Source organism: Rattus rattus, chromosome 2, assembly GCF_011064425.1.
Source record: "Rattus rattus isolate New Zealand chromosome 2, Rrattus_CSIRO_v1, whole genome shotgun sequence".
NCBI classification, from domain to species: Eukaryota; Metazoa; Chordata; class Mammalia; order Rodentia; family Muridae; genus Rattus; species Rattus rattus.
Window position 1 is genome coordinate 179973515 of NC_046155.1, and position 26517 is coordinate 180000031.

At 50.8% G+C, this 26517-nt stretch overlaps 1 protein-coding gene across 1 annotated transcript; it reads left to right on the forward strand.

Moving 5' to 3' along the window:
• The first annotated feature begins 67 nt into the window (after nucleotides 1-67).
• On the forward strand, nucleotides 68-25373 carry Znf787 (zinc finger protein 787). The gene is given in 6 exon segments (XM_032894594.1): nucleotides 68-112; nucleotides 13312-13400; nucleotides 23674-24273; nucleotides 24276-24308; nucleotides 24311-24436; nucleotides 24439-25373. Coding segments are annotated over 5 exon segments (1131 nt in total). The 5' UTR covers nucleotides 68-112; nucleotides 13312-13321; the 3' UTR covers nucleotides 24732-25373.
• Nucleotides 25374-26517: the final 1144 nt, after the last annotated feature.

Sequence of the window (26517 nt, forward strand, 5' to 3'; positions counted from 1 at the left end):
AAACTGTGATGGACCTTTTTTCTAGGAGGCAGTCATAAGTCATGGAGAAACACTTAAGTTTGGAGGCCGACTTTGAAGGTTGGAGGTTATTCTTGCTATGTCACTTAATAAGGTAATGTGACCTCTGGTCCTCTGCAAAATTGAGACGGAGCTCAAGATGAGGTCGTCCCAAAATGCATCCCGCACCGGAGGCGCGAGCAGAAGCGGCGGGGAAGGTTGCATTTTGGGGAAAAACACCAGATTCCGGGAACAGAGCTTTTCCTAGAGACCGGCGTTTGCCTGGAAGTGCCCCGGGGCGGAAGGGGTTACGATGATAGAGACGACAGGAGGACTGTAGTGGTGGGAGCGTCGCAGCGGGCAGCTCATCGCGCAGGCGCGAGCGGCGAGGCTGGGTTGGGGGGCCGCCCCGACACCCGGAAGTGTGCGCCTAACGGGTCGAGCCCGGCCTTCTGTCCTGGGAGGGGGCGGGGCCCGAGCCCCTCCGAGCGAGGCGCCATAGAGCAGGACGGAGGACCAGGGTCCTAGATAATTCCGGAAGTGGCGTCATGAGACGACTCTCGGTACCATAGAGCAGGGGGGGTTCAAGGGGGGTGGCGGTCAGGGGTCGCGGAGCTCCTATGCCTAGAGCGGCGAGGTAGCGGTGGCGGCCTGGGAGGGGGAGGAGAGGGAGAGGCGCGAGCGGAAGCGGCCGGGAAGGTCACTTCCGGCCTGGGCGCCCGTCCCCCTGACCCCAGGGTCTGAGTCGCCGCTGCCGCCGCTGCCACCATCCGCGAGGCATTTGAGAGGAAGAGTGCGGTGTGACGGCCCCGGGGCCGAGGAGGTGAGGGCGGCCGCGGGCTCAGGGGGGCATGCGCCGAGTGCCTGGGATGGGAGCGCGTCGGGAAGCAAGGCTTCGGACGGGGGTGGGTGGGGAGGCGGGAGGGCGAGCGCCGCAGAGCGGACGAGTGCGCGTGCGCGTCGTGTTAGGGGTGTGTGTGGGGGGGTGGGCGTGAGCCGGCGCGCGGCCCGGGAGTTCGCGCGCGCGCGGGAGAGATTGGCGCCGCGGCCTGGGGCAATGCGCGTGCGCTACTCCTGCGGCTGTTCGGGGCCGGCAGGCAGCTCGATTATCGGAACCGTGGAGCCGGGCCTCCCGGACTGTACTTGCAGCGGATCCTGGCCGGAAGTGCCGAGGACTTGTTGGGGGGGTGGTGGGCTAGGCTTGATGTGGGAGGGACCCCGTTGCCTGGACTGGGCTGACCGGAAACGGCGGCCCATGGTCAGTCTAGGCCCTAGTTCTCCCATGTTCTTTCCCAAATCTAGTCGCCTGGCCCGTTGCTGCCTCGGGCGCTATGCGCTGGCCTTTGATCCGGCGGGTAATTACGGGTATGCAGGTGGCGAGAGGCCCATTCATCTATTTCCCCCTCGCGTGCTGACCGGCGGCAGGAAACACGTCCTGGGAGGGGAAGCACCAGGCCAAGGCCAAGGTCAGCACCGTGTGGATCGTAAGGCCCTGCCTGGACTGTTGCCTTCCTCCCCAGGGCGGACTCAGGGCTGGGTCCAGCGCGAAGCCCCGCCCCTCAACACCCCTCCGGCCTCCACCCCTAGTCTGCCTAAGAGTAGGTCACAGAGTGACCCCCAAATTCCGGACATGAGTGCCCTAGCACTTGCTAAAGGTCAGCCGGAAAAGTGATCCACAGACGAAGTAGTGTAGCGTGAACGACACCTGACTTAACACCAGGATAGGAAAATGAACAAGAAGTAGAGATGGAAAGCAGAAGCTGAGATCTGACCCAGTACAGCCCTAGAGAATGCTCAGGGAGTTATTAAGAAGGCAGCGACTTGATGGATTCCTCCAACCCCATAATTTCTGGTTCAGGCTCCGTGTTGGGCATTGCTGAGGATCTAGCTGAGATCTGGCCTCAGCTCTGGGGAAAGCACAAATGGGGTTTAAGTCTCTTGAGTCAAGTGCAGCTAACCTTCCCTTCCTGCTTCTCTGGAGTCACTGAGTGCTGTGCTGCCTGACCCAGAGAAACTTTCACATCAGATTCTGACTTGGCTTATCTCATATAAGCTGAGCTGAGGATGGGAAGGGAAGGGTATATCCTCAGGTTAGGCCCATGGTGAAATTCAAGAATGATTTGCAGCCACTGCAGCCCAAGAGCTCTGAAGCTCAGATCCTTGCTTTGGCTTCCTAACTTCTGCAGTCATAGATAAGAAATTTCATGCCATTCCCCACAAGGACACATTGGAGGTGTTAACAGTGATACCCCCAGAGCAAGGGTTTTCATACTTTGCTTTCAGGCAAAAGTTTAAAAAGTCTCTGGAGCCAGCTCCTGATTCCTAGTCTTGGCCAGCTTACAGTTCTGTGACCTTGGATGTGTCACTTCCCCTTTCCCAGGCTGTTTCCGCCTCAGTCTACTTAATAGTTACATTGTTACAGTTCCCCGAATATGCCCAGTCCATCAAGATTACAAACAACTAATCCCGGGACATTGAATTGCACTGGTAGGGACATCATGTGAGTTGGAGGGCTGTCCTCAAGGTCTCCATGGGCCAGGCCTGCTGGTGGGTGACACTGGCCAACTTGACAAGGATCTTGTAGTTCTTTTTTTTCAGTAGCTCAGGACAATAGGGAGATATGCTAGAATGTCCATGAGAGTTCTGGAGCCTACATGGCACGGGTGCTGTGATCTCTTTGCTGAGCCTTGGACAAGAGGACCCTGGGACTTAGGGCGATGGCAAGGCCATCTATGTAACTATGTAGTCGCTGATGGGCACCCATAGCTCTTGTGAGTGCACAGACACACTTCACAGGTTTTCCAAAACCATATTGTCATCCTCTGACTAACCAAGGATGTGTTAGGTATTGGACTTCCATATTTAGGAGATATTGAACATTTGATGACTTGCTCTGAGAGGTTGGCAGGCACCTGATGCTGAGTTCTCTTTAAGCCCTGGGACAGAAGTGGTCACATTAGTTTTGGCAAGACAGGACAGATACTTGTGCTGGTGCTTGTGTGCTCTGGACCCTAAAGTAACTTCAGGATACAGTATGTGTAAGTTCATGATTGTAGTGCCACCCCTTCTGTTGGAACAGTTCTTTTGGGCAGGGCTGGATCTGGGGTTACAGCCCTATTCTTAAGTGCTAGCCATTGGGTTGGGTTCCTGGTTCCTTATTCTGTGGGTAAAGTCAGGAGGACTGCATTCAGGGCTGCTGGCCTGGAAGACTCTGGAGACCTGGTCTCTTTATAGAAGACCTATAGTAGGATGATTGGAGTAGGAACAGAGGAGGAGAGGCAGAGGTGACTAATACTGGTGGCTGGAATGGGTAGTGAGAATTGAGATTTCTGCTAACTGTAGTGAAGGCCTCACTAGCCAGTGGAAGCTGAGCTGTCATGACCTTGAGGTGGAGTGCAGAAAGCTGTAGAGAGATCATTCTAGTTCCTGTCCAAGTGGGCTGGGTGACCCTGTTGCCACTATGCTTTTCCTATTCTACTTCTGCCTTGGCCTTTCCCTATGGGCTCCCAGAACAGTGGCTTCTCTCCTGTGCCTGGTGGGGAGTGCCTGCCTTACAAGGGATAATGCTGGGGACTAGACACACATTAGATGAAATCTCAGCCTCAAAGCTAAGGGGAAGGCCGCTTAGAGCATAGGTTTGGGTTTGTGTGCATGCAAGATGAGTTGGTCAGGGCTGAGTATAGTTCCTGTCCTCCTTTGAGGACTCAGTCTGCTGGACAGTCCTTGTGATGTTTGGGGGAAGGGAAACCCATAGGAGCTTAGGATTCAGCCAACAGAAGTAGATGTTAATGCTGGTGCACCGAGATGCTGGTGTCCCGAGAGGAGGTCTGACCTACCCAAGTTTGACTCCGCATTTCCTCATGTATGACATGACTGTATGACATTGTATTAGCCACTCAGCTGCCTAGCCCTTGACTTTCTCATCTCTGAAACAGGTATAGCAGTGATAGTGTGCAAGAAGTGCTTCCTTGAATTGTCTGTTGGTAGAAGGTGTCTGCAGGGCTGGAGATTTAGCTCAGTGGTAGAGCACTTGCCTAGCAAGCATAAAGGCCCAAGGTTAGGTCCCCAGCTCCGGAAAAAAAAAAAAAAAAAAAAAAAGAAGGTGTCTGCAGGTTTCTTGTTCAGTACTGGGCATGTGTCACGATATACTGCTGGCATGGGGTGAGATGAGGCACCTTGGCTAGGTCACATGGTTGGGCATCAGTGGGGTAGATTCTTACCCTGGCAGCTTGCCTGTAGGGATTGTCCTCTGGCCTCTCTTCCTGGTGGTTCAGGGGATCAGGATCCAAGCTTATGTGCTTATAACACCGTGTACCCCACAGCTTGGAGTTTAATCTGCTTGCTGAATGTGATCTGTACTGTAGGCTAAGGAAGACAGCTGCTACAGAGAGAAGGGAGGAGTTGGGAAGGCTTCCCAAGGGAGGAACTTTAGATACTGGGCCTTGGCACATGGGCATGTTACCTCAGCTGATCCAGAGAGGTGTAAGGCCAGGTGGTGTCTACACACCTAGAAAACAGCCCAGCTGAGAGGGTGGGTCTGAGATGGCCCTATAATGCAGAATGTAATGTAGTGTTTTTAGAGGGTTTTAGGTTCACAGAAAAGTTAAGCAGGAGGCACCTTTCCCTTATGCTCCTTCTACCAATCCCAGGCTCTGGGTTAGCTTGCTGTTATCAATAAATCCTTATGAACATTGTAATCATCCAGCATGCACAGTGTACTCTTGAAGAGGGTTTTGCATTTGGCAGTTTTCAGTTACTTTCCAAAGGTTAAGAATTCAGGTGCTCAGGAGTGACACATTTGAGGCTGAGAGCTAGTGCTTGGCTTCTGCTTCCTGGCTGTGGTTGGCCAGCAAGGAGCAGGGTGCTCCTCAGGGACTTCTCTAGCTGAGGGCCAGGTGTGCCACAGCTTTACAGTGGATTAAGAATCCAGAAGGCTCTCCTCGGGTAGGTGGGGCCAAGGCTTTTCTCTATCCTGACCATATTTACTTCATTCCCTTGCCAAACAGGCCTTACTAGCCCTGGTTGACAGTGACCATGCTCTCCTGAAGAGACTAGAGTCCACAGGAAGTAGGTGTGCTAGACCAGTTAGGAATCAGAGGCATCTCATCCGCCAAAACACTGGAGGGGAGACCAGGAGGACCAGGAATTGGCTCCATGCCATGTCTAAATACAGCCTCAGATATGGGTAGGTGCAAATGATGTCCTCAAAGTGTGATTACCAAAACTGGATGAGATGGAGCAGTTCCTACAAGCTCACTTTTGTGGAGCAAGTCTAAGAGCCCAGTGATGGCAAACACTGGGATGCATCTGCTGGATGGTGAGGCCTTGCCTGAGGACTGAGGGGACGAAGGCTCAGTTTCAGTCTGGTGCTGGATGTAGGACTTGGTTAAAGAGGAGTTGAAGGGCCTGGAGTGAGGGGAGAGGCCACCCACAGACAAGGGAAGGCAGAAGAGATCTGCTAGGGAAAGCAGAGTGGTTCCTCTAAGGAGCACCCTAGTGAAGGATAGCAGGACCGCGAGCTGAGAGGCCAGCTAATGGCCATCTATGGAACATATTCTAGAATGGTGAGTATCCGGCACACTTAGTGTTTGCCCTCAAGGATCCCAGCAGGAAATAGAAAGATGATAGAGATAATACAGAGCTGGCGTGTGATAGAAGACCCACCTGCACACAGGAGGAGGGAATACCTGAGTCAGCCCGTGAGAGGGGAAGAGGAACAGGCAGCTAGAAAATCAGAGGGAGCATGCTCCAGAGGGGAATGGCAGTAGACAGTGAGATCGGGGGTCTGGAAGATGGGAGTATGCAAAGCCTAGGCAAGACTGAGGTCTTTTGATATGTGGGGTGAATTTTGGTTTTGTGGCTAGTGGAATGTGTGATGGGACTTTTTTAGGCATGAAAGTGTTTCTTGCTCATGACAGTTTTACTGAATTAGGGGATCCCTTCCATAATGTACAATTCACCCACTAAAGGCACAGTTTGCTGGCTTTTACCATGGTCACTCAGAAAATTTCCACCTGCCCTGCCCCAGTCCTGGGAGCCATTGCATTTTCTCTATGGCAGTGGTTCTCAGCCTTCTAATGCTGAGACCCTTTAATACAGTTCCTCATGTGGTGACCCCCAACCAGAACATTATTTTCCTGGTTACTTTATAACTAATTTTGCTACTGTTTATTAGTTGTTAGCAGGTCTCTGCTATGTGACTCCAACAGGGGTATCAATGGACAGGTTGCTCTGTGGGTTTGCTTATTTTAGGTGTCTTACACAGAGTTGAGCAGTATATGTTTTCCTGAATTTGGCTTGCTTTACAAGCAGAAAGCCTTGGAGGTTCAACTTTGCTCTGTGTGTGTTTTTGTGGCTGTGTGCTGTGCTTCACAAGTTGGCCATTTGTATTGGCTCTTTGGGGCTTTTGGGTTTACGGCTTCCCTGAACATTCACATCTAGAGTTCCATGTGGAGGATCTTTTCCTTCCACACTCTTAGAGTGTAGACTAGTAAGTTGCCGCATTGATGGGTGATTTTTTTTTTTTTTTTCCCCTGTAACCTGGAGGGACTGACAGGTGTTTTCCGAAGCAGGTGCGCCACTTTGCCCTCTCTGTAGCCAAGGCAGAGGCTTCCTTTCTCGAAGTCCTTTCATGACACTACTCTGTAGTAAGAAGTGGAGCCTCTTTGTGTTTCTGCTTGAATTTCCCTGTGGCAGCATCATTTCACGTGCTCACTGGCCGTCTGGATATCTTTGAAGAAAAGGCTATTCAGATCTTTTGCTCAGTGTGGCGTTTGTGTACGGTCTGTGTTTGTGCTCGTGCTTATGAGCACATGTGGAGGTTGACTTCAGTCACTTCTCTATTTTTTTTTTTTCTATTTTTCGGAGCTGGAGACCGAACCCAGGGCCTTGCGGTTGCTAGGCAAGTGCTCTACCACTGAGCTAAATCCCCAACCCCCACTTCTATTTTAAAGATTTATTTACTCATCTACTTAACATGTATGATATGTACCTGTTTATGTGTGCCATCTGTATGCAGGTACTTGAGGCCAGAAGAGAACATTGGATCCTCTGAAACTGGAATTACAGGCAGATGTGAACTGCCATGTGGGTGCTGAGAACCAGATCCAGGTCCTTATTCACTGAGCATCTCTCCAGCCTCTTTTTTGAGATGGGGTTTTATTGAGCCTGGAGCTTACCCTTTTGGGTCGATAATGTAGTTGGCCTTGCAAGCTCCCCTCCCCAAACAGGCCTGGCCGTTCCTCCTGGCCCTGGGGTTACAGCTCCGTACTTGGTCCTCAAGCTTGTGCAGCCACTGAGCCATCTGCCTCAGCTTGTTTGCTCAGATTTTTATTCATGCTATTTGAACTGAGTAATTTTTTTTTTTTACAAAGATTAAGGTCATGGAGTGGAGAGGGGTCTTAAGAGGCTTAGTTTGGATCCAGAGCTGGGGAGGGGAGGCACTCAGAAGCAGGTCCTGGGGTGGGCAAGTGGAGGGAGGAACGAGAACAGAGGAGGCAATGATTTGGTTGGGGCCTTTGAGAAAGGGGGAAATGATGTCCTTGCTGGTGACCCAGGGATGTGGGTGTGGACAGAGTGTGCTTGAGACTCAGAAGTAGATGGGGGCACTTGGTGACAGTGAAGTCAGAGAGGGTGTTTGTTGATGAGAACCAGTAGAGAACAGTCGGCCTGCAGATGACTGGTTGGTAAGGAAGGAGATGCATTGGGATGTCACCACTCTTGCCTGCTGGCGGGAGGAGAGGAGTGAGGCATACCAGGCTGGAAGACAGAAACAAGAGTGTGCGCAGGAGGGGCTGCTTCTGCACCCAGGCCCAGCAGGCAGGGGGAAGAGGAGGCAAGATTGGCAGCAGAAGAAAGCAAGGGGATAATTGGTGGGCAGGCATCCAGGGGGTGTGTGGGTGGGACCTCATAACAACAATAATAACAATAATTTGTCTGGGCTTAATAGCTCTGTCAGATCCATGTGCTAATTGGATTGCTTAAGGGCCCTGCTGGGAGGGGTCGGGGCTGAGGGAGGGTGCCTTTTCTTCTACCTCTTCAAGGTGGAGGTCAGAGCAGGGTGAGCACCTGTAGAGGCTGGAGGTGCTGGCTGAGAAGGGAAAGGAGTAGGAAAGGAGAGGGTAGGATGCACCTCCAGGGTTCCTGTTCAGAAGGTGCCTAGCATCATGTTGCCTGGACTTTTTTATTTCTGCAGAAGTTCTGGAGTCTGAACCTAGAGGATCAAACCTAGGGCCTCTGTCACATGCCAGGCATGAGTTCTGCCACTGATCATCTTTGCACATCTTGGGAGTTTTCTTGGGCTCAGGTTGGGACCCTTCTCTGTGGAGCTATCATGAGACATGGAGCTGGGTTGTAACTTCTAAGATTTCCCTGGTGCCTCTGTGTCTCCCCTGCAGATAAAGTATCTGTTCCCCACGCTGTGAGATCTGGGGTGTGCCCCACACCTCAAGAACTTGAACAAGAGGGCCAGTAGTTTATCTTTATGAATGGGTGAGTGAATACACGGGAAGACTGGATCCTTCTTGAACCCTTTGCAAGAATATGAATCCCTGATTCATCCCCACAAGCTTGCTTCCACTGGAGGCTTTCACACGTGCTGTGAAACACCTGTCGTACAAGGATACGGCTGAGCCCTGAGAGCTCTTACCTGCTCAGGGTCACAGTGTGCAGCTGTGGTGACATGGGCTGGACTTCCAGGCTGGGATTTTCCAGATGAAGAGAGGTGTGTCCCTCCGTCTGGTATCAGGCCTGCTCTCAGCTTGTTTGCTTAAGCCGGCCAGGTGCTGTCAGCTCCTGTAGCACTCTGTCCTGCTCTAGGCAGCCACCTAGATAGCCCTGCAGTTCTGCTAACTAGAGGAGACAGACATAAGAGGGGCACCATTGAGGCTTAATAAAGATCTGCCTCTACTCCACAGATAAACCCAGGTTCCTGTGTTGTGTGGCCTGCTGCACCTCTTTGCCAGTTTGCCGACAGGGGCCTGGGGCAAAGCAAAATGTTATGCAGCAAGGCAGGAGGAACAGAATGCCTTCCCTTTCTGAAGTTCAAGTTTTCAGGGCATGTTGTGTGTGTTTGTGGAGAATGGACATTGATGGCAAGTCTTTCCCAGTTATTTTCTTAATTTTTAAAACTATTGTTGACTGAACTTGGAGCTCCCCATCTTGCTAGACTGTCTGGCCAGCAAGCCCCAGGAAACCTTGTGTCTCCACTCCTTAGCAGTGGGGTACAGGCATTCTGCCATGTTCAGCTTTTACATGGGTGCTGGGTACTGGACTTTAGTCTTTCTGCTGTGTGACAGGCCTTTTCAGGCTGAGTTTTCCATCTCCCAGCCCCTACCAGAACATTTTATATGGTACTTCACTCATGGTATAGGAGCCAACCCTTCCCACAGCCTGGACCCAGCAGTGTTGTGGACTTGTGTGCTCCCTAGGTTCAGAGGAACTTAGACAATCATCAATAGCAGCATATGGCCTGTCGATAAGCTAGGCTGCCTCCTGTTGGCTGTGCTCCCAACCATGGCTTTCCTCAGGACTCCCACAGTCCTTGGCTTTGAAAGTTGCCCTTGTTTTTGCATTTCTTGCTCATTAATATTAGGAGTCAACTAAACATTTCCTGTAATTGGCCAGATAGTGCAAATCAAAATTGTTATAGGTGACTCGGAACATTTAAAATGTGACCATTTGAAGGGAGACACCATAGTGTCAGTAGGAAGAATTTGGCCAGGCTGGCAAACCTTTTCCAACCTGCACAGGTTAGGCTCTGCATCCTTGGTTGTAACCCTGCCAGCTCTCTTTGGGGCATCAGTTTCCTTTGGGGTTTTCACTGCCTGGTCAGTATAGTAAGGCTTCCTGGTTTTGGGAAAGAGGGTGTCCTCCTCTGACCACTGAAGACCTGAAGGGGTGAGGCGAGTAGAATACAGGCAGGCTTACCCTGCCTCCTACCTATAGCCCGGCCCTCCTTCCTGCAGGAAGTTGGATGGAGCTGGGAATTCCCACCTACTTGAGCTTGTTTACTTGAGCTTGTTTAAGTGAGAACACAGTATCACACTTAGCAACCGCCTTTCACTGGCCAACCCTCTCTTCCTCGTCTTTGACTCCTGCCAGTACCTGCAGCTCAAGTCCTGTTTCCCCCCTTCCCCTTAGGTACTTGTATACTTTTTAAAAAGTTCTATTAAAGGTATTTGTGTGCTGAAAATGTGTTGGTGTTTTATTATTATTATTTTTATTATTATTATTTTTTTCTGCGACAGAGTTCTCTGTGTAATAGCCCTGTCCTGGAACCCACTCCATAGGCCAGGCTGGCCTTGAACTCAAATTTGCCTGCCTCTGCTTCCCCATTGCTATGAGTAAAGGCACGTGTCACTACTGCCACAGCTAGAAATATGTTGCTTTAAAGCAAGCACACAGTTGGGTGATATATTTTAATATATTTAGAGTTGTATAGCAGTCACTGCTGTCTAGTCCTGAATGTTTCTATTACCTGTCAGGAAGACCGTACCTCTTCATGGTCACTGCTGTTTATGTCCTCCCCTGCAGCCACTCACCAGTCTGCTTCTTGTCTGTGGATTTGTCTACAGAGTCCATACCCATGGACTCCTACACGGTGTGACCCTGGTCTTAGTGACCTTGAGTAGTTCACTCACACAGAATCTTATACCATGTGACTGGGTTTATTTGATCCTGAGCTTAGTGATCTTGGGCATTTCATTCACAGAAACCTATTCCTGGTGATCCTGGGCTTTGTGATTTAGGTAGTTTATACACATAGAGCCATACACCATGTGACTCTGGGCTTAGTAACCTTTGGCATTTCATGCAGCCATGTGGCCCTAGACTTAAGGATCTTGGGAAGTCTATGCATATGGAATTATAGGCTTAGTCTTTGTTTCTTTCCCTAGCATTTGGTGTCTGCTTTTTAGCTGCCACACACAGCACTTGGATGCCTGTTCACTCATGGTGTTGTGCAGATGCATGTTTTCTTTGGGTGTATGCCAAGAATGGGACTATAGCGTGACTTGGTAACTGCTTACTTCTTGAGAAATGGGCTGTTTTCCAGAGTAACAGTGCCATCCGGTGTACTTAAAAGTTCTCCTTGTGGAGGTTCTTGTTTCATTTTTAAGACAAGATCTCATGTAACCTAGTGGTTTTGGATGTATTATGTAGTTGAGGTGTGCCTGGAACTTCGGATCCTCCTGCCTCTCCTTCTCAGGTGCTGGTATTAACAGGCGTGCATACTACATCTAACTTCCTTTGGAAGTTTGGTGTTTATGGTGTGCCACCTGGGTGCCTGGCAGTGCTGGGTCTTGTGTAGGGCAGACAGAACTTTCTCCTTCCTAGAGTTCACTGCCGTGTCTGAGAAATAAGCTGACATAAGGCAGATTGACTAGAAGAAAGTTTAGGTGCCTCCTTACATGTGTGGGTATCATGTGAAAGCAAGGCCCTGTGTATGGATGGGCCTGGTGTTTGTTCTGTGCTGGTGACTAGAGTTTTTATTATGGAATGTGGATGGGGAGGCTTGTTTGTGCAGAAGTCCCTTGCCCTTGTCTCTTGTCTCTGATAAGATAGTTGATTCCCCTGGAACAGGGAAGCTATGCTCTGGCTTTCAGGAAGAAAAGGGAGTCATTGGTGTGGCCACAGTCCTTGAGCTGAAACCATCCCTTGCCTGGTGGTGTGTTCTGGTAGGGTTCTGCCATTTTTGTCAGCTTTTGCCCACAAACTGTCTGTTCTGTTGTATAGTCCTTAAGGTTGTCAGATGAGAGAAAATGAACAGAATGGAAGAGACTTGAACTCAACTTCTATGAGCAGAAGGACCCTATTGGTGTCATACCCTTATGGCCTGTGACACCTTATCTAGATCCCTTGGCCCAACTCCTATGCATACACATGGTCATTGTGGAATAGGCTCCTGTGGTTTGCTGACATTTAGTCCAGACTCCTAGTTTCCCCCTTTAAACCTTGCCGTTTTCTCTCCCAGTAGCTTCTGGAGAGGTCATCTTGGACCAGTTCCATAAGCCTTTGCATGCAGCTCTTGAGCCACATAGCCACCACATAGCTGTTCAGACTTGGCTCCAGCAACTGGAGCCCACTTGGGTCTGTTTGTTCTTTTTGTGTGGTTCTCCCTCCTGGGGCAGGACCAAGTACTGGGATTTACCGAGTTTTGTCCTTTAAGCTTCTCCTTGGCCCAGTTTCATTCACCTGTGTTTTCATTCATATTATTGTTCTCTGGAGCACTTGGGCTGTGAATGCTGGAGGTCCCATGGGTAGTACTGGCCTAGGAATAGATGTCTGAGGACAGACTAACTTGGTACAACATGAAGGGGCACTAGAATTGAGGAGGATAAAGGGACAGGTTGGGGTAAAGGGTGGATAGACAGGCCTTTTGAGGAGGTGACTCACCTCAAACATAGTCTGGCAGGGACAGCTGTCATCACATGCTTAAAGGCTCTCAGGAGCCAGGAAGAACACAGCTGAGGGGGCCCAGGTGACTGGGCTGGTAAAGAACCTGTGGTTCATGGAGTTCCTGAAGGCTGGACCTAGCCCAGGCTTTCCATTGGCTAGTCTAGAAGACCCATGTGTTAGTTACTATTGTCTTGTGGATCAGGCTTATCCAGCCCTGCTGCCTGCAGTTTCTCAGGGTATAAATTTAGGCAGCCAGTCAGTCAGTCCACAATGTTTGATACAGGAGGTATGGGGGTTTCTATGTCTGAAATTTTTTGGGGGGGTGGGGAAGGTAGGGGGTTGAGACAGAGTTTCTCTGTGTAATAGAGTCCTTGGCTGTCCTGGACTCCCTTTGTAGACCAGGCTGGTCTCAAACTTAACAGAGATCACCCTGGCTCTGCTTCCCAAGTGCTGGGATTTGGGCGTGCACCACCATGCCTGGCCCTTGAAATTTCTTTTTGTTGCTCGTATTTAGATGTAGGAACAAGACAGTCTTCTGACACTGCTCTCCTAGTTGTGCTTGAGCATCCTTGTTTTAAGGAGTCCTTTGATTGGGTGTTGTAGCTGTAAAGGCAGATGGGCCTCTTCCAGCAAGGGTCAGATCTGCATGGTTGTGTTGAAACCCCATGCACCTCTGTCCTCCACCTTGTCCAGGAGGAAACTGAGTCATGGAGTTGTTTTGCCTGTTTCCAGCTAGGTGGAGCAGGGCAGGGGTCTGGGAGAGGGGCTGAACTCTTTCTCTTGAGTCAGGTGCTGCAGCTGAGCCACCACTATCTTGGTGCAGGCTCCTGACTGCTGGGTGACTGCCTGCTTTGGAGAGTTCTCTGTTCTGTTCAACACTTGTAATCTCTGTCTTCCTGTCTTGTACTCTTCCAACAGGGACCCAGACATGGAGCTTCGGGAAGAAGCTTGGTCTCCAGGGCCACTGGATTCTGAGGACCAGCAGATGGCCAGTCATGAGAACCCAGGTGAGGTGGCCTTGGTGGTCCCTCAGCCAACCCCACTGTCTTCCCACCAGGCCAGGGAACCATCCTTTGTGACTCTGGGGTGCCTGGACTCCTGCCCCTTGGCCTCCAAGAGCCCCACACTCCCAGCTTAGAATGAGAGGCTGGTGTTCAGGTCCCCAAGGGTCCTTTTAATAGAACCACCCAGATCCTTGGAGCCATCTTTTGTCTCATGTCTTCAGCTAGCTATTGGTGAGCACCCCTTTTGTGCCCCATATCCCGCTTCGGTTCCATAAGTACCAATTCTGCTTCATGGTTGTTCCTCACATGGTGGGCCTACAAACCTAGGATCTGGAAGTTGTAATGAACAAGGGAAGGACTGGTAAGGGGAATCTGAGGTCACATGGTAAGATTTGGGAAGGGTGGGCTGGGCTAAATATGAAATTATTCACTTTTAAGTGTTGGCAACATGTGTTCTCTTTGTTTAATAAAGCATTATTGAGTTGAAAAACTCACCTGTGGGTTACATGGAGCCTAGGTTTGTTGGGTAAGACCCATCCTGGCCCACCAACACCCTCCTCCCTCTCCCTGGTGATTCCAGCCTGATGACAAGAAAGCTCATGAGAAGGCACAGTGGGCCAAGTTGTGTGTCTGACACCTGGAGCAGACGGCATTGGCTTCTTCCATATTAATAAATTGGTGCTTACAACACATTGCTTCAGTGTTCCTTAGACTTTGCTTTCATGGCCCAAGGTTGTTGTCACCTCCACCTGTACACTGCCACAAACCCATCTGTGTGGGGTTGCAATAAAGTTTGGCACAATCCTGACAACTTGAAGTACATGCTGACTTGAGGTTCCACTTACGTCTCTTCGCCAGGATGTGTGAACTCCACTTGGGCAGATGAAACCCAGAGGGCTGTGCTGCATTTTACCCTATGCCACCATCACGTGGTAGGCTTGTGGGAAGTGTTGCTGCACCTGCTCAGGGGTAGGAGAACGCAGTCTAAGATGGGGGCCCCAGCCCGGATGAGAAACAGGCAGGCCCAGCTGGGAACCTTGTGGAGTCAAAACAAAGCAGGTCCACTCCCTAGCCTCCCAGGCCTGCAAGGACAAGCCCGGAATTAGGGGGTGGGGGCGACAACTCTGGCTTAGCCCAAGTGTCCTTGAACGCTGAGAGGCCCTCTGCGGGAGACTTAGGATGAAGACTTCCCAATGGCCCCCACGGCTCCCACGGCCCCACAGCGGTTCTTGATGACAGACAGCCCTTGATTCTAAACTGTTTATTGATTGATCATCGTGGAGAATAGGTGTATACAACCTCCTTAGGGTGGACCAGAGATTAAATACTTTTTTGCAGGAAGGAATGCCCCAGAAGAGAAGAAGCTTACTGGCTAAACCCTTGGAACCTGTCTAGATATCCCATTAGCACGGAGAACTCTGTGTTCTGTGTCACTTGACAGGTGGTCATGTTCTTTATGTGGGAGTTATGGTCACCTGCTCTGGGCCAGGATTCTAGTTGGGAGTAGTAGGTGAAACACCTACCATGAGGTGCTGGGGTTTCTGAACCCACTCAACCATAACATTTCCTGGCATGGTCCACTGCCCCACACTGCCTGTCCTAGTTTCCTGTCTGTTGCTGTGCTAAAGTAACAACATCAGGTAACTTAGGGGAGAAGGAGCATACCTGAACTTTTAATTCCTGGTCCATCATACCATGAAGTCACAGGGGCGGGGGCTTGAAACAGCTAGTCACAGCACATCAACAGTCGGGAGCAGAGGGAAATAAATGCATGTTTGCTAGCTTGGACCCAGTTTGATTTCTTTCCATTTTTAACAGTTTAAGGTTCTCTGATTAGGGGACTGACACCCTCACAGTGAGCTGGCCCACATCAGTTAACTGATGACAGTTCTCACTGGTACACCCTCAGGACATCTCTGTGGACAACTTTCTCGTGAGACTGCACAGGCTATTCTGGGTTGTGTCAGGTTGACAGAGCTGTCCAGCACACTGATGTTGCTTTCCCTAAGCTCTGCCTTGTTCCAGTGCTGGCCTCTCTGTCACTCTGACCAGGCACTAATAGTGGTTCTCGGCAAGCACTGGCACAGTATTCCTCTGCACAGTGGAAGCCATGCTGTCAAGTTGGCAGAAGATTAGATTGCAGAGTTTTAGAATTCCTTTTTTTTTCTTTTTTTGACTGTTGAATTTGCACATTTCTGGGAAGCCTGTTGAACCCAGAGAGGCTAATGCTGCTACTGAGAATGGTACTTTAGTGTGTCCGTAATCCTCGTGAACCTCTGTGGGCCATCTCACTAAGAGCACACAAAACCTTGGAAGGCCAGGCTGCCTGTTGCTCAGCCGTGCTTTTGAACGGATATTGGTGTGGGGAGATGGAATTGGGGCCGAGGCTGAGCAGTTTGCTTGGGGATGGGGTGCAGGGATGAACTGGGTCTCCCTAGGGCAGTTTCATAATCAAACCTCCTAGACTCCATTTCTCCTGGTTGTTGCAGCTGCCGAGTTAAATGGGCAGTGGCCATGGCCAAAGGAATCCTTCCAGACTGTCTTGGTCCTTAGCTCAGCAACAGGATATTCAGAAAGAAATAGAATAGTCCCATGAGAAAAGGGCTTTCAGCTGGTATTTTGTAGTCTTCTACTGTGTGATGAGGCTCTGTCCTCCATGTGGAACATAGCATCCACCCTGCTGTGCACCTTGGTCACCAGAGAGAGCTCACTTCAGAACTGTAGAATGGCCCGTGAACCTTCCCAGGTCCCTATGTAGGAATACAGCAGCACATAGCCAAACCCCAAATCCAAAACCCTTACTGCACTGACAATTATCAGACCTTGAGCATGCTTGCTAGCTAGAAGATGGCGGATGGGATAATCACTTCAGCCTGGTTATGTTGGGGTGGCTAAGAGGAAGGGAGCAGAAGAGATGAGCCTCAGGTGTTCATCTGGGAAGCTTGGGGGCTGGGATAGGGACATACTCAGAAACTCAGCTGAAGTAGGTGTTTTGTGCAGAACCCTGTCGGACGTGAGAGGACAGGGAGGCGAATGCCTGGAGCAGCCTGGTTTCTTGAACCAGCTAGGTCCAACCCTGCAGGACACAGCCTAGAGAGTGAGCCTGCTGGTCCTTGTCATTGTGAGCAGGGAGGAAAGAGGTAGAGAACATCTGATCGTAACAGGGCGGCAGATGGCCATTGGTGTGACCGCATTATGAAGCAGCCAAGTCCCTCCTATTGCCTCACAGGTCAGGACACCTGCCTGTACACTGAAAAGAAAACAGGACAGCCTCTTTACAGACAGGTGACCAGGAATACCTTCCTCCTCCCAGAGAGCTGGATTGCTTAGATGTGTTGAGAGAGAATAGGGCACGCTGCAAATCCATGATCATAGAAACTCTTCAGTGGAGCAAATTCAGCAGAGATTAGGAGTCGAAACCCAAACCATCTCAGAATGAAAAGACTAGAAGGAAGTCAAGTGAACAAGCACATTGTCCCCAGTACTAAAGGTGAAGGGGTCTAAGAACATGAACTGATCTTCCAGAGGAACCCCCGGTAACTCCAGCTCCAGAGAGCCTGATAATTGGGCTCTGGGCATCTATACCCACACCCACAGCTCCCCCAGCCCCCGTAAGTAAAATTTAAAAATTGTGAATTATAAAATGAAAATGAATTTTTAGTTATTTTGTTTACTTTTTTTTCTTTTTGAGACAGGGTTTTTCTGTGTAGCTCTGTCTGTCTTGGAACTTGCTCTGTAGACCAGGCAGGCCTCACACTCAGATCTGCCTGTCTCTGAGTGCTGAGATTAAACGCATGTGCATAACACCACTGCCCAGCAAAAATGAAAAAATCAAAAGATGCAAAAGGAGTAAAGAATATTGGGTTTAGAAGAGAACGTGTGTGATATACATTATCTGAGTCCCTGACACATGCAAAGCAAATGAATAGAGTACATGGTAAAACTAATTCATGGGCTGGAGGGATGGCTCGGTGGTTCAGAGTGCTTGCTGCTGTTGCTGAGGACCCAGGTTCTATCCTCAGTACCCCTGTCTGGCAGCTCACAGCTGCCTGTAAGTCCAGCTCCAGGGGATCTAGTGCCCTCTTGGTTACCCGTACACTTGTGGCATTCATTTACACAGACACGCATGCAAGTACAGGTACATCCTAAGCCCTAATTCCAGTGAGGAGCCCTGCCCTGCAATAGAGCTGTTGAGAGAACAAGTCACAAACATCGAGAGGAGCTCTAAAGAGCTGGGGGCTGCGACATGGCTCAGGGGCAGCACACTTGTGTGGCATACCTAGAGCCCTGTGTTTAATCCCCTCTGCTGTAAAGCCAAAACCCAGCTTCCTGGCAGAATGACATAAGGAAAAGTAAAGGCAGCTGTTAGACTTCCTGTCGACAACACTTAAGCCTAACAGTCTAACCACGACAGTATGCAGGGTAAGGGGTGAGCCAAGAATGTGAATGGAGTTGACAAAGAGCAAGAACCAGTTAAGTCCCTCGCCTGTATGCCTTTTCCTGAAAATCTAATGGCGATTGAGCTTTGGACAACCCCATTGACCAGGGAGAGACAGATGAAAGATAGCATGAGCATGGCCTTCACTGGAGCGAAGAACCAGCTGGCCACCCAGACACCTGCCTGTGAAGCCAACTGTGAAAATGCAAAGAGCCTCCTTAGGGCACTTAGTATAGCTGTCCTCAGAAGGCAGCATGGCTTAAACCTGTAAGCGACTGCTGTGTTCTGACTGTCCTCATGTGACGAGGTGGCATCTGGAGGGGACTCAATAGCTTAAATAAAACCTTTGGTTTCTGAGGATTCACGTGGCAATCACCAGTGTGGATTTTTATTTGAAAATAAGACACAAAACAGGCACTTTCTGATTTTGCTCCCTGAGTATTGCTTTGGCAAGCTGTGCTTGGAGGGTCTAGGACAAGAAGGATATAAGATAAATGGTACACTGTTGAGGGCACCAGGACCCAGGGAAGACAAGCTTTGAGGAGGCACCCACTCACTAGGGTTGGGCAGTTTTAGCCAAAGGGAATTTAACATGTTTTTGCTGTGGTACTGAGGATCCAACCTGGAGTCTTGGATAGACATTCTAGATAAGAGCCCTACCACAGAGCTACATTCTCAGTTCTGTTTCTACTTCTTATTTTGAGACAGGGACTTGCTAAGTTGACTTGAGCTCCTAGCCCAAGGAGGCCTTGAACTTTCAAACTTGCCTCAGCCTCCCGCATAGCTGGGATTGCAGGTCTGTGTCACCCGGACCAGCCTGTAGTTTGTGTTTCCTATGATATTAGGGAGGGAGAGATTCATTTGGTGAAGAATAGAGAACCAACCTACACTTGAATACTGGGCAAGTGCCCTACCTACAGCCTTCTGAAGTGATTCAAGTACCAAGAGCTTGATCCTGATGGGGTGCCTTGAAATCACAACTGCTATCCCACCAAACAAAATAGCTGCCCCGTGTCTGTCCAGTTCATTTATGATCTGAGCATTGTCCCAAGGTGATACCAGGACAGCATCTCAAGACTGCCTTTGGGAAGGCTGGGGCTACAGAGGGTGGGGTACTAGTCTACTGGTCCAGAGGTGAGGTTCTGTGTTCATCTTGCTGCTGGGGTGTGTGAACTCTCTTGGGCAGACTAAATGCAGAATGCTAGGTTGCATTTTACCCGTCACCACCATCAGGTGCTTGGTTTGTGGGAAGCACTGATGCACTGCTCAGGTGGGAAAACGCAGCCTAAGATGGGTGCCTCAGCCAGGGTGAGAAGTGGTCCAGGTAAAACCGAAGTTGGGGTCCCCTAAGTCCTGGGTGTCCAGTTGCCACTGGAAGCTGTGAGGATTGTGCAATGGAGGGGTCCACGGGAGGCTGGGGCTGGGGTGACAGGAACGCTGGCTTTGCTTAGCAGCGAATGTCCCGGAGCCTGGGGGGGTTGTTCTGTAGGATGAAGGTTGCTCCACAGTGCCCACGATGGTTCTTGGTGAGAGAGACAGTCCTTGATTATAAACTGTTTATTGATCATCGTGGAGAATAGGTATATACAACCTCAGGGTGGACCAGAGATTAAATACCTTTTGCAGCAAGGAATGTCCCAGAAGGGAAGCTTATTGGTTAAACCTCAGGACCCATCTTGATACCAATTAGCATGGAGAACTCTGTGTTCTGTGTCACTTGACAGGTGGTCATGCTCTTTATGTGGGGAGTTATGATCCCCTGTTCCAGGCCAGGAATCTGGTTGGGAGTAGGTGAAACACCTACCATCCTCAGATATGAGGTGCCAGGGTTTCCGAACCCACTCGACCTTTCCGAGTTTCCTGGCATGGTCCACACACTGCCCCACAGATGTACTGTGTAGCTGACAAGAGACATATGTCCCTGATTCTAACGTTTACAATTTGGTGTATAAATGTTTTGTCTGTGTGCATGTATGTATATCATGTTTCCCCTGTGCCTGGGGAGATGAGAAGAGGGTATCAGAGCCCCAGGAACAGGAATTACATGTGCTCGTGAGCCACCATCTGGGTGCTGGGAATCAAACCTGAGTCTTCTGCAAGGGTAGCAAGTGCCCTTGACCACTGAGCCATCTCTGAAGACCATACTGAGGTAGAAAAAGTTGTCAGCCCTGTATTTTCTGAGACAGTGCTATCAAGGGAAGCTCACCTCCTAAGCTGACCCTCCAGTCCCCCTGCTAAGTTCCTACAGCCACCTCTTTCAAACCCCAGTGCTCTTTAGAACCTGCTGTCCTGTGGAGCACAGGTTCTGGCCTACTTCAGCCTCCAGGCGTCAGGTAAAAAACGAACTCCACCTTTTATGTAATTAGCTCCCCAGTCATTCAACATCTGCTTATTTACAAAACTAAACCGAAGGCAGACTAAACAGAGTAACCAGACACCTTAGAGAAAGGCAGTGCCTAGGGAAGACATTGCCTGACCAAAACTCTCCTTGCTCCTTCCCAGCCTTCCCAGGTCTTAGACAGCTCTTCCTAGATCATCACTTAACGCATTATCTGCATATTATCCGCCCTCTGCAGCTGTGTGCGTTCTGTGCTCCCAGACACCGGGCTGTATTCAGCACTCAGATTCCATGTCATGGTGCAAAGACTTGAAAGATGCACACAGTGCCCTGGCCTTCTGAATTTCTAAGCCTTCAGATGTTTTCAGTTGTATTTTGTCTGTGTGTGCGTGGGAGGGTGTGGGCAAGCATGCCACCATGCACACGGAGAGCTTGAGGGTGCTGGTCTTCTGCCACCCTGTGTGTATTGTGACTGAATTCAGATTGTCAGCTTAGAGCAGGCACATTTACCTGCGCAGCCATCCCCCAGGCCCATGAGCACACTTGAGCACATGTGCATCACTGTATTTTGTTTTTACCCGCTTCCTCCACCACGCTTGGGACTGGTCCCTTTCCCCTCTTAGACAGTCAGTCCCTCTGCTTTCTTTTCCCCCAGCTGCCATCTAACTGTCCTGTCCCATGTCCTTTTTACTTTCCTCTCCCACATGGGTGTTTAAATGTATGCATTGCGCCGATGCTTGAAGATGTGGATTCTTGTCTTGATCTTCACTCTTCACCCAGTAGTTTGAGCCAAGGTCCCACAGAAACTGAAGCTCCATGTGTCAGTTAGGTTGCCTTGCCAGGGAGCTCCCAGAACCCTTTTGTCTCTATCCACCAGGCAGCTCTGGAGGTTCAGGCCTGCACTGCCATGCCTGGCTTTTACATGGGTGTTGGGAGTTTGAACTTGGGACCTCTTGCTTTCACAGCAAGTGAGCTCCATCCCCCAACCCCATACATTATAATTTCAGCTATTCTTCTGAAGATATCATACTTTACCTCTGAATAAAATTGCATTGTATGTATGCAAGACATTTTCTTTATGCATTCTTTTGGGGAAGGCTTCTAGGCAGGCCTCATTTCTTGGCAGCGCAGTGGTGATCCACAGTGCAGCAGTGAAGACAGTGGTGCAGGTGCTTCTGCTTTGCCCACTTGGTGCCCGCATTTGTTTTCTACTTGAATGATGCTAATTGTTTCTGCCTTAGACTAGTGAGTCTCAGCCTTGAGCATAGGGAGCCACCTGGCTGGGCTTGTGACAGTACAGCTGAAATTGGGGATTAAAGTGAAACATGGAGGTCCTAGGGCTTCACTGGGAGAGCACCCATGGCTAGCTCTGAGATTGGAACTGCTGCATGTGTGTTCAGTGATCACTGATGTGGCTGTTCAGTGGATCTCACTGGCCACTGCAGATCTTGGCTTTCTGGTTCCATCACCATGGGCTGCAACTTCAGTTCCTAGTTCCTGGAACCTGGAATATTTCTTCCGAGGAAAGAAGTGTAGCCAGGGCACAGAGCCCCACAAGGACCTTGGTTTTGATCCAAGAGTTTACAGATACCAAAGAGGATTTGACAATAGTTGATTGGACTTAGAGAAAGAGAGATTGGTATAAGGGTCAGGGTATTGGGAGAAAAGAAACAGAAGAAGGGAGACATGGGAAAGAGTAAGGACTACGGGCCCAGGTCTTGTTCCTTGTGTTGAGGGTGCACGTGTCCTCTCCCAGGATGGTGTGAGCATAGGTGAAAGCAGCTTTTCTCTCTAGGACCAACCAAGGAGGGAATATTTAATCTTTGTAGTTGTAGCATTACAGTCAGCGGAGAGTTGCTGTGTGTGGCCTAGAACTCAGGATGTCAAGGAAGGGTATAGCAATAATGTACACTCACCTATTCCCTTCTTACATGTGGGGCCGGTTTCAAGGCCCCACCAATTCAGCTTTAGCCCTCCAGTCAGTTATCACAGTTTGTGATCTTTATCCTCTGGTGAATTTACTTTTGATCTAGCCCCTGAAGGCCAGTGCCATAAGCCTCCTTTTGAATTTTCTACAACTTTCCCCCTCCCCCTCCCCCCACCATGAGGCTCAGCTGTGGTGCTCTGCAGGCAAGAGTTTATAGTGGATCTATGGGGGCATATGAAGTATATATCTACTAAAGGACCTTTTCGTACCTCGTCTTCATGAGTATTGTCATTATCTATTTGGCTTTAGGCTGGCCTCCTTAGGTTTTAAAGCTGGACTTTTTATTGTAGAAGGGACCTTGCCTTAAGTTCACTGTCACCCAGTCCTGATGGGAGATAGGTGGCTTTACAAACTTCTGGACGTTGAGAAGAGGAGCTGTAGACTATTCACATCATTTGTCTCAGAAAGAGGGCTTTAATGGCTGTGTGTTCCCATTGCGAAGTTTCACCTCCCTAGCATCCCATTATAGAGAAGCAGGTTGTACAGCAGCTGCCAGATGTGAGTTTGACCCAGCCTCAAAGTGGGCTACAGTTACTCATCTGCCAGATTACCTCAGAGGCAGCATTTGAGCACCTGGAGCTGGTGACGAAGGTAAAGAGCTTCCAGGGGTCTGTGAGAGCCTAAGAAGAGAGACTTTGGGGTGCTATCTAGGTTGGTTGACAGGGTATATACCTGATGAGGCCCTGGCATCTGACTGTGGGCCTTGGTTCTGCTGGGAAATGGGGAGGCAGAGGGAATTTGAGGGGTGGGCAGGCCCCTGGAGAGCAGATGTCAAAGTCCACCCAGGCCTCAAGAGCAGGACGACTTGGCCTTGGACAGGGCACACCTGTAGAAAGAATGGGCTACCTTGAGAGGTGGGTGTTGTTTTCAGTTGTCCAGACCAAGGTTCCTATACTATAGTTGTCCGTGGTTGTGGTGGTGGTGAGGCAGTCCAAGTTAATTTGTAATAGAGGCTATGTGGGTGGACCCTGCATGCCCAGAGAGAGGGGCTAGCACACCTCTCAAGCTGGCGTCCCGCCCTCTTTGTCCAGCTTGTTTCTCCTTTTCTGTTTCTCATCTTGCAGTCACAGTTGTCCAAATGTGACGACTTCTTAGTCTGCAGGCCTGGTCCTCCCATCCTCATTGGGTTTCAGGTGGCACTTGTGTTGAGCTTCTCCTAGCTCCCCTACCCTAGGCCCTAGTTTTGGTCAGTAGACCTTTTTGGGGGCCTGGTAGCCTTCGGCATTAGTCTGCAGGTCCAGAGAAAGGCTAGCAGAGAGAACATCCACTTGGAAGGAGAACAAGTATTAGGAATCTGGATTATGAATACAAAAATACATGAAATACCTTGAGTGGTTGGTGTCCCATGGGATAAGTGCATGGGATATGCATTGGTACAACCCAGCAGTCCCGGGGTGGAAGAACCCTGGAAGGATGAGCTGTCCTGGGGCACTCACTAAGCTAGAATCCATTGGCATGGTCCCTGTGGGTCTGCCACCTCTGACTTGCCTCCTCCTTCCCTCTTGCTTTGCAGTGGACATCCTCATCATGGATGACGACGACGTCCCAAGCTGGCCCCCGAACAAGCTTTCCCCACCTCAGTCTGCACCTCCTCCTGGGCCCCCACCCCGGCCGCGGCCACCTGCACCCTACATCTGCACTGAGTGTGGCAAAAGCTTCAGCCACTGGTCGAAGCTGACGCGGCACCAACGCACGCACACGGGCGAGCGGCCTAACGCCTGTACCGACTGCGGCAAGACCTTCTCGCAGAGCTCGCACCTGGTGCAGCACCGGCGCATCCACACAGGCGAGAAGCCGTACGCCTGCTCTGAATGCGGCAAGCGCTTTAGCTGGAGCTCAAACCTCATGCAGCACCAGCGCATCCACACAGGCGAGAAACCTTATACTTGCCCCGACTGCGGCCGCAGCTTCACACAGAGCAAGAGCCTGGCCAAGCACCGGCGCTCCCACAGTGGTCTAAAGCCCTTTGTGTGCCCGCGCTGCGGCAGAGGCTTCAGCCAGCCTAAGAGCCTGGCACGCCACCTACGGTTGCACCCAGAGCTGTCAGGGGCCAGGTGTGGGCCAAGGTGCTGGCAAGCAGTGTGCCGAGCCAAAGGCACCGAGGAAGCCACAGCAGCGATTTACAAATCGCCATCCCAGTGGGCGACGGCAGGGTATCATCGTGGTGGGCCCACCAGGGACGGAAGGCTGCAGCGGCCTGGCTCTGGGGGAGGGGCCTTGAACAACGGGGTTGATCGGTCGCGCAGGCGCGGCGCCCAAGCCGTGCGTGTGCATAGAAATGGGAAGGGCTTTGGGCACGGGGCTGGGCTGCTGGCCCACCAGCGCGCTCAGCACGGGGATGGGCTGGGGGCAGCGGGTAGTGAGGAGCCTGCACACATCTGCGTGGAGTGTGGTGAGGGCTTCGTGCAGGGTGCCGCACTGCGGAGACACAAGAAGATTCATGCAGTTGGGGCGCCCTCGGTCTGCAGCAGCTGCGGACAGAGTTTCTATCGGGCGGGCGGAGAGGACGATGGGGAGGACCAGTCTGTTGCTGCGCGGTGTGCGGAATGTCGGGGTGGGGAGGCCCGGTAGGGACGGGGATGCCCGGGGGGTGGAAAGGGCCCCTCGGGCTCAGTGGGGACTACCAGTGAGCAAGACCATGAGGGAGGACCAGGGAGAACAAGACCGAAAGGAGCAGCAGCCTTGTCTCCCTCTGTACCCCGTGCTGTCCTGGGTGTGAGGGGACCCGCAGCTATCAGCTATTGGGTTCTCAGGACTGCCCACAGCCTCTCTGCTGACCCGCCCTACCGCCTGGCGGACCAGCCCTTTTTAGGTTCCCATTCTGGGAGCCAGAGACTGAGAGAACTGCGAGAATCAATTGGCACTAGACCCTCAAGAGAAAGACCACTCCAACTACAGGTGTCGGGCTGAGGTGTAAGGAATGGAGACAATCCTGGCCTTATGCATCGAGAGGGTCTTCCTTCTCTTCTAGAATTTTCTTTTAATCATACCGTTTTGATCCCTCACATCCATTATTTTTTCTGCCCCATGGGTCCTTATCAATTTTCTAGCCCAAGACGTTCCTCTCCCTCCTGTGTTTGCAGTAGCAGAGGAGTGAAGTAGCTTCCTGTTCCCAGCACGGTCTTACTGAGAGGATGGGGTCCTGTGTGTTCCCTGTCCTGGCGGTGGAAGAAGGGATGTGGGGGCAATAAATGGCATTATTCAATTGTCCCAGCACTGCCTGTTTCTTGAGGTTGGGATGGAGAAGGGAGAGAGGTTAAATGGGAGCTGACCTTATTTTGGTGTGCACAAGTGACAAGTGCCAGATGGGTGATCATGCAGGGCCCAGGGTGTCCCAAACCAGTTCTGGAAAAGAGACTTGCTTTCCAAGGAGCCCCTTGCTGACCTGGTAACAAGGTCACTGTTGAGACGGCGGGAGAGGGATGGCTTATGGAGGGCATAGAAATAGCACACTCCTCCCTGGCTATATATCTGCCTTCTCTGCACAGCAGGCTGTATCTTGGTGACTGCTACTGTTTAGTGAAGGGGATCAAAGCAGGAGGAGGAGGAGGAGGAGGAGGAGGAGGAGGCGGAGGAGGAGGAGGAGGAGGAGCAGCAGCAGCAGCAGCAGCAGCAGCAGCAGCAGCAGCAGCAGCAGCAGCAGCAGCAGCAGCAGCTTGGGGGTAGACTGTTTCTGGATCCAGCACCCAAATGAGGACAGGATATCGGCTGTTACCATGCATGCTTTGTTTCGGGTGCTGCCCAATGCCAGTCCAGTACATCCCTCAGAACCCCTGCAGCTGCAGGATCAGAAGGGATCCAGTGCTAGGTGTTGTTTCTTAGTCATACAGTCCCCACCTCAAGTAACTTGGGAACATGCCAGATGCAAGTTTAATATATAGAACAGTGTTTGACATGTTTCATGATTCCAACTCTCCCTGACCCCCTTCTTGTGCCTCTTGGAAGACTTAAAAATGGCACACAACTCCGCTGCCCGAATCTGTTCCCAGCCAGTCGTGCAGCCATATTCTCCATTAAAGCAGGCTGAGTAGGGTGGGATGCTGCTGTTCAGTGATGAAGTGGACCATGGGAGGAGGAGGAAGAGCGGGAATAGCTGAGATACAGTGTTCGATGTTTTCTGAACTTGCTTTGTCATAAGATCTTTTATTCATTCATAGAGCATCTTGGTGTGCTAAATTCTGCCACCATATGCCTAGCCCTGCCTGTCAGCACCATGGACAGAGAGCCAAGGCCTAGGTCTCCTCCAATGGAGCCCCTCTCTCCCTCTTAGTCCACAGACATCCTAGTCTGTTACCCACCTATGTCCTACTATGAGGAGCAGTGTCCCATTTTCCAGCTAAGGAAACAGGTCAGCAGA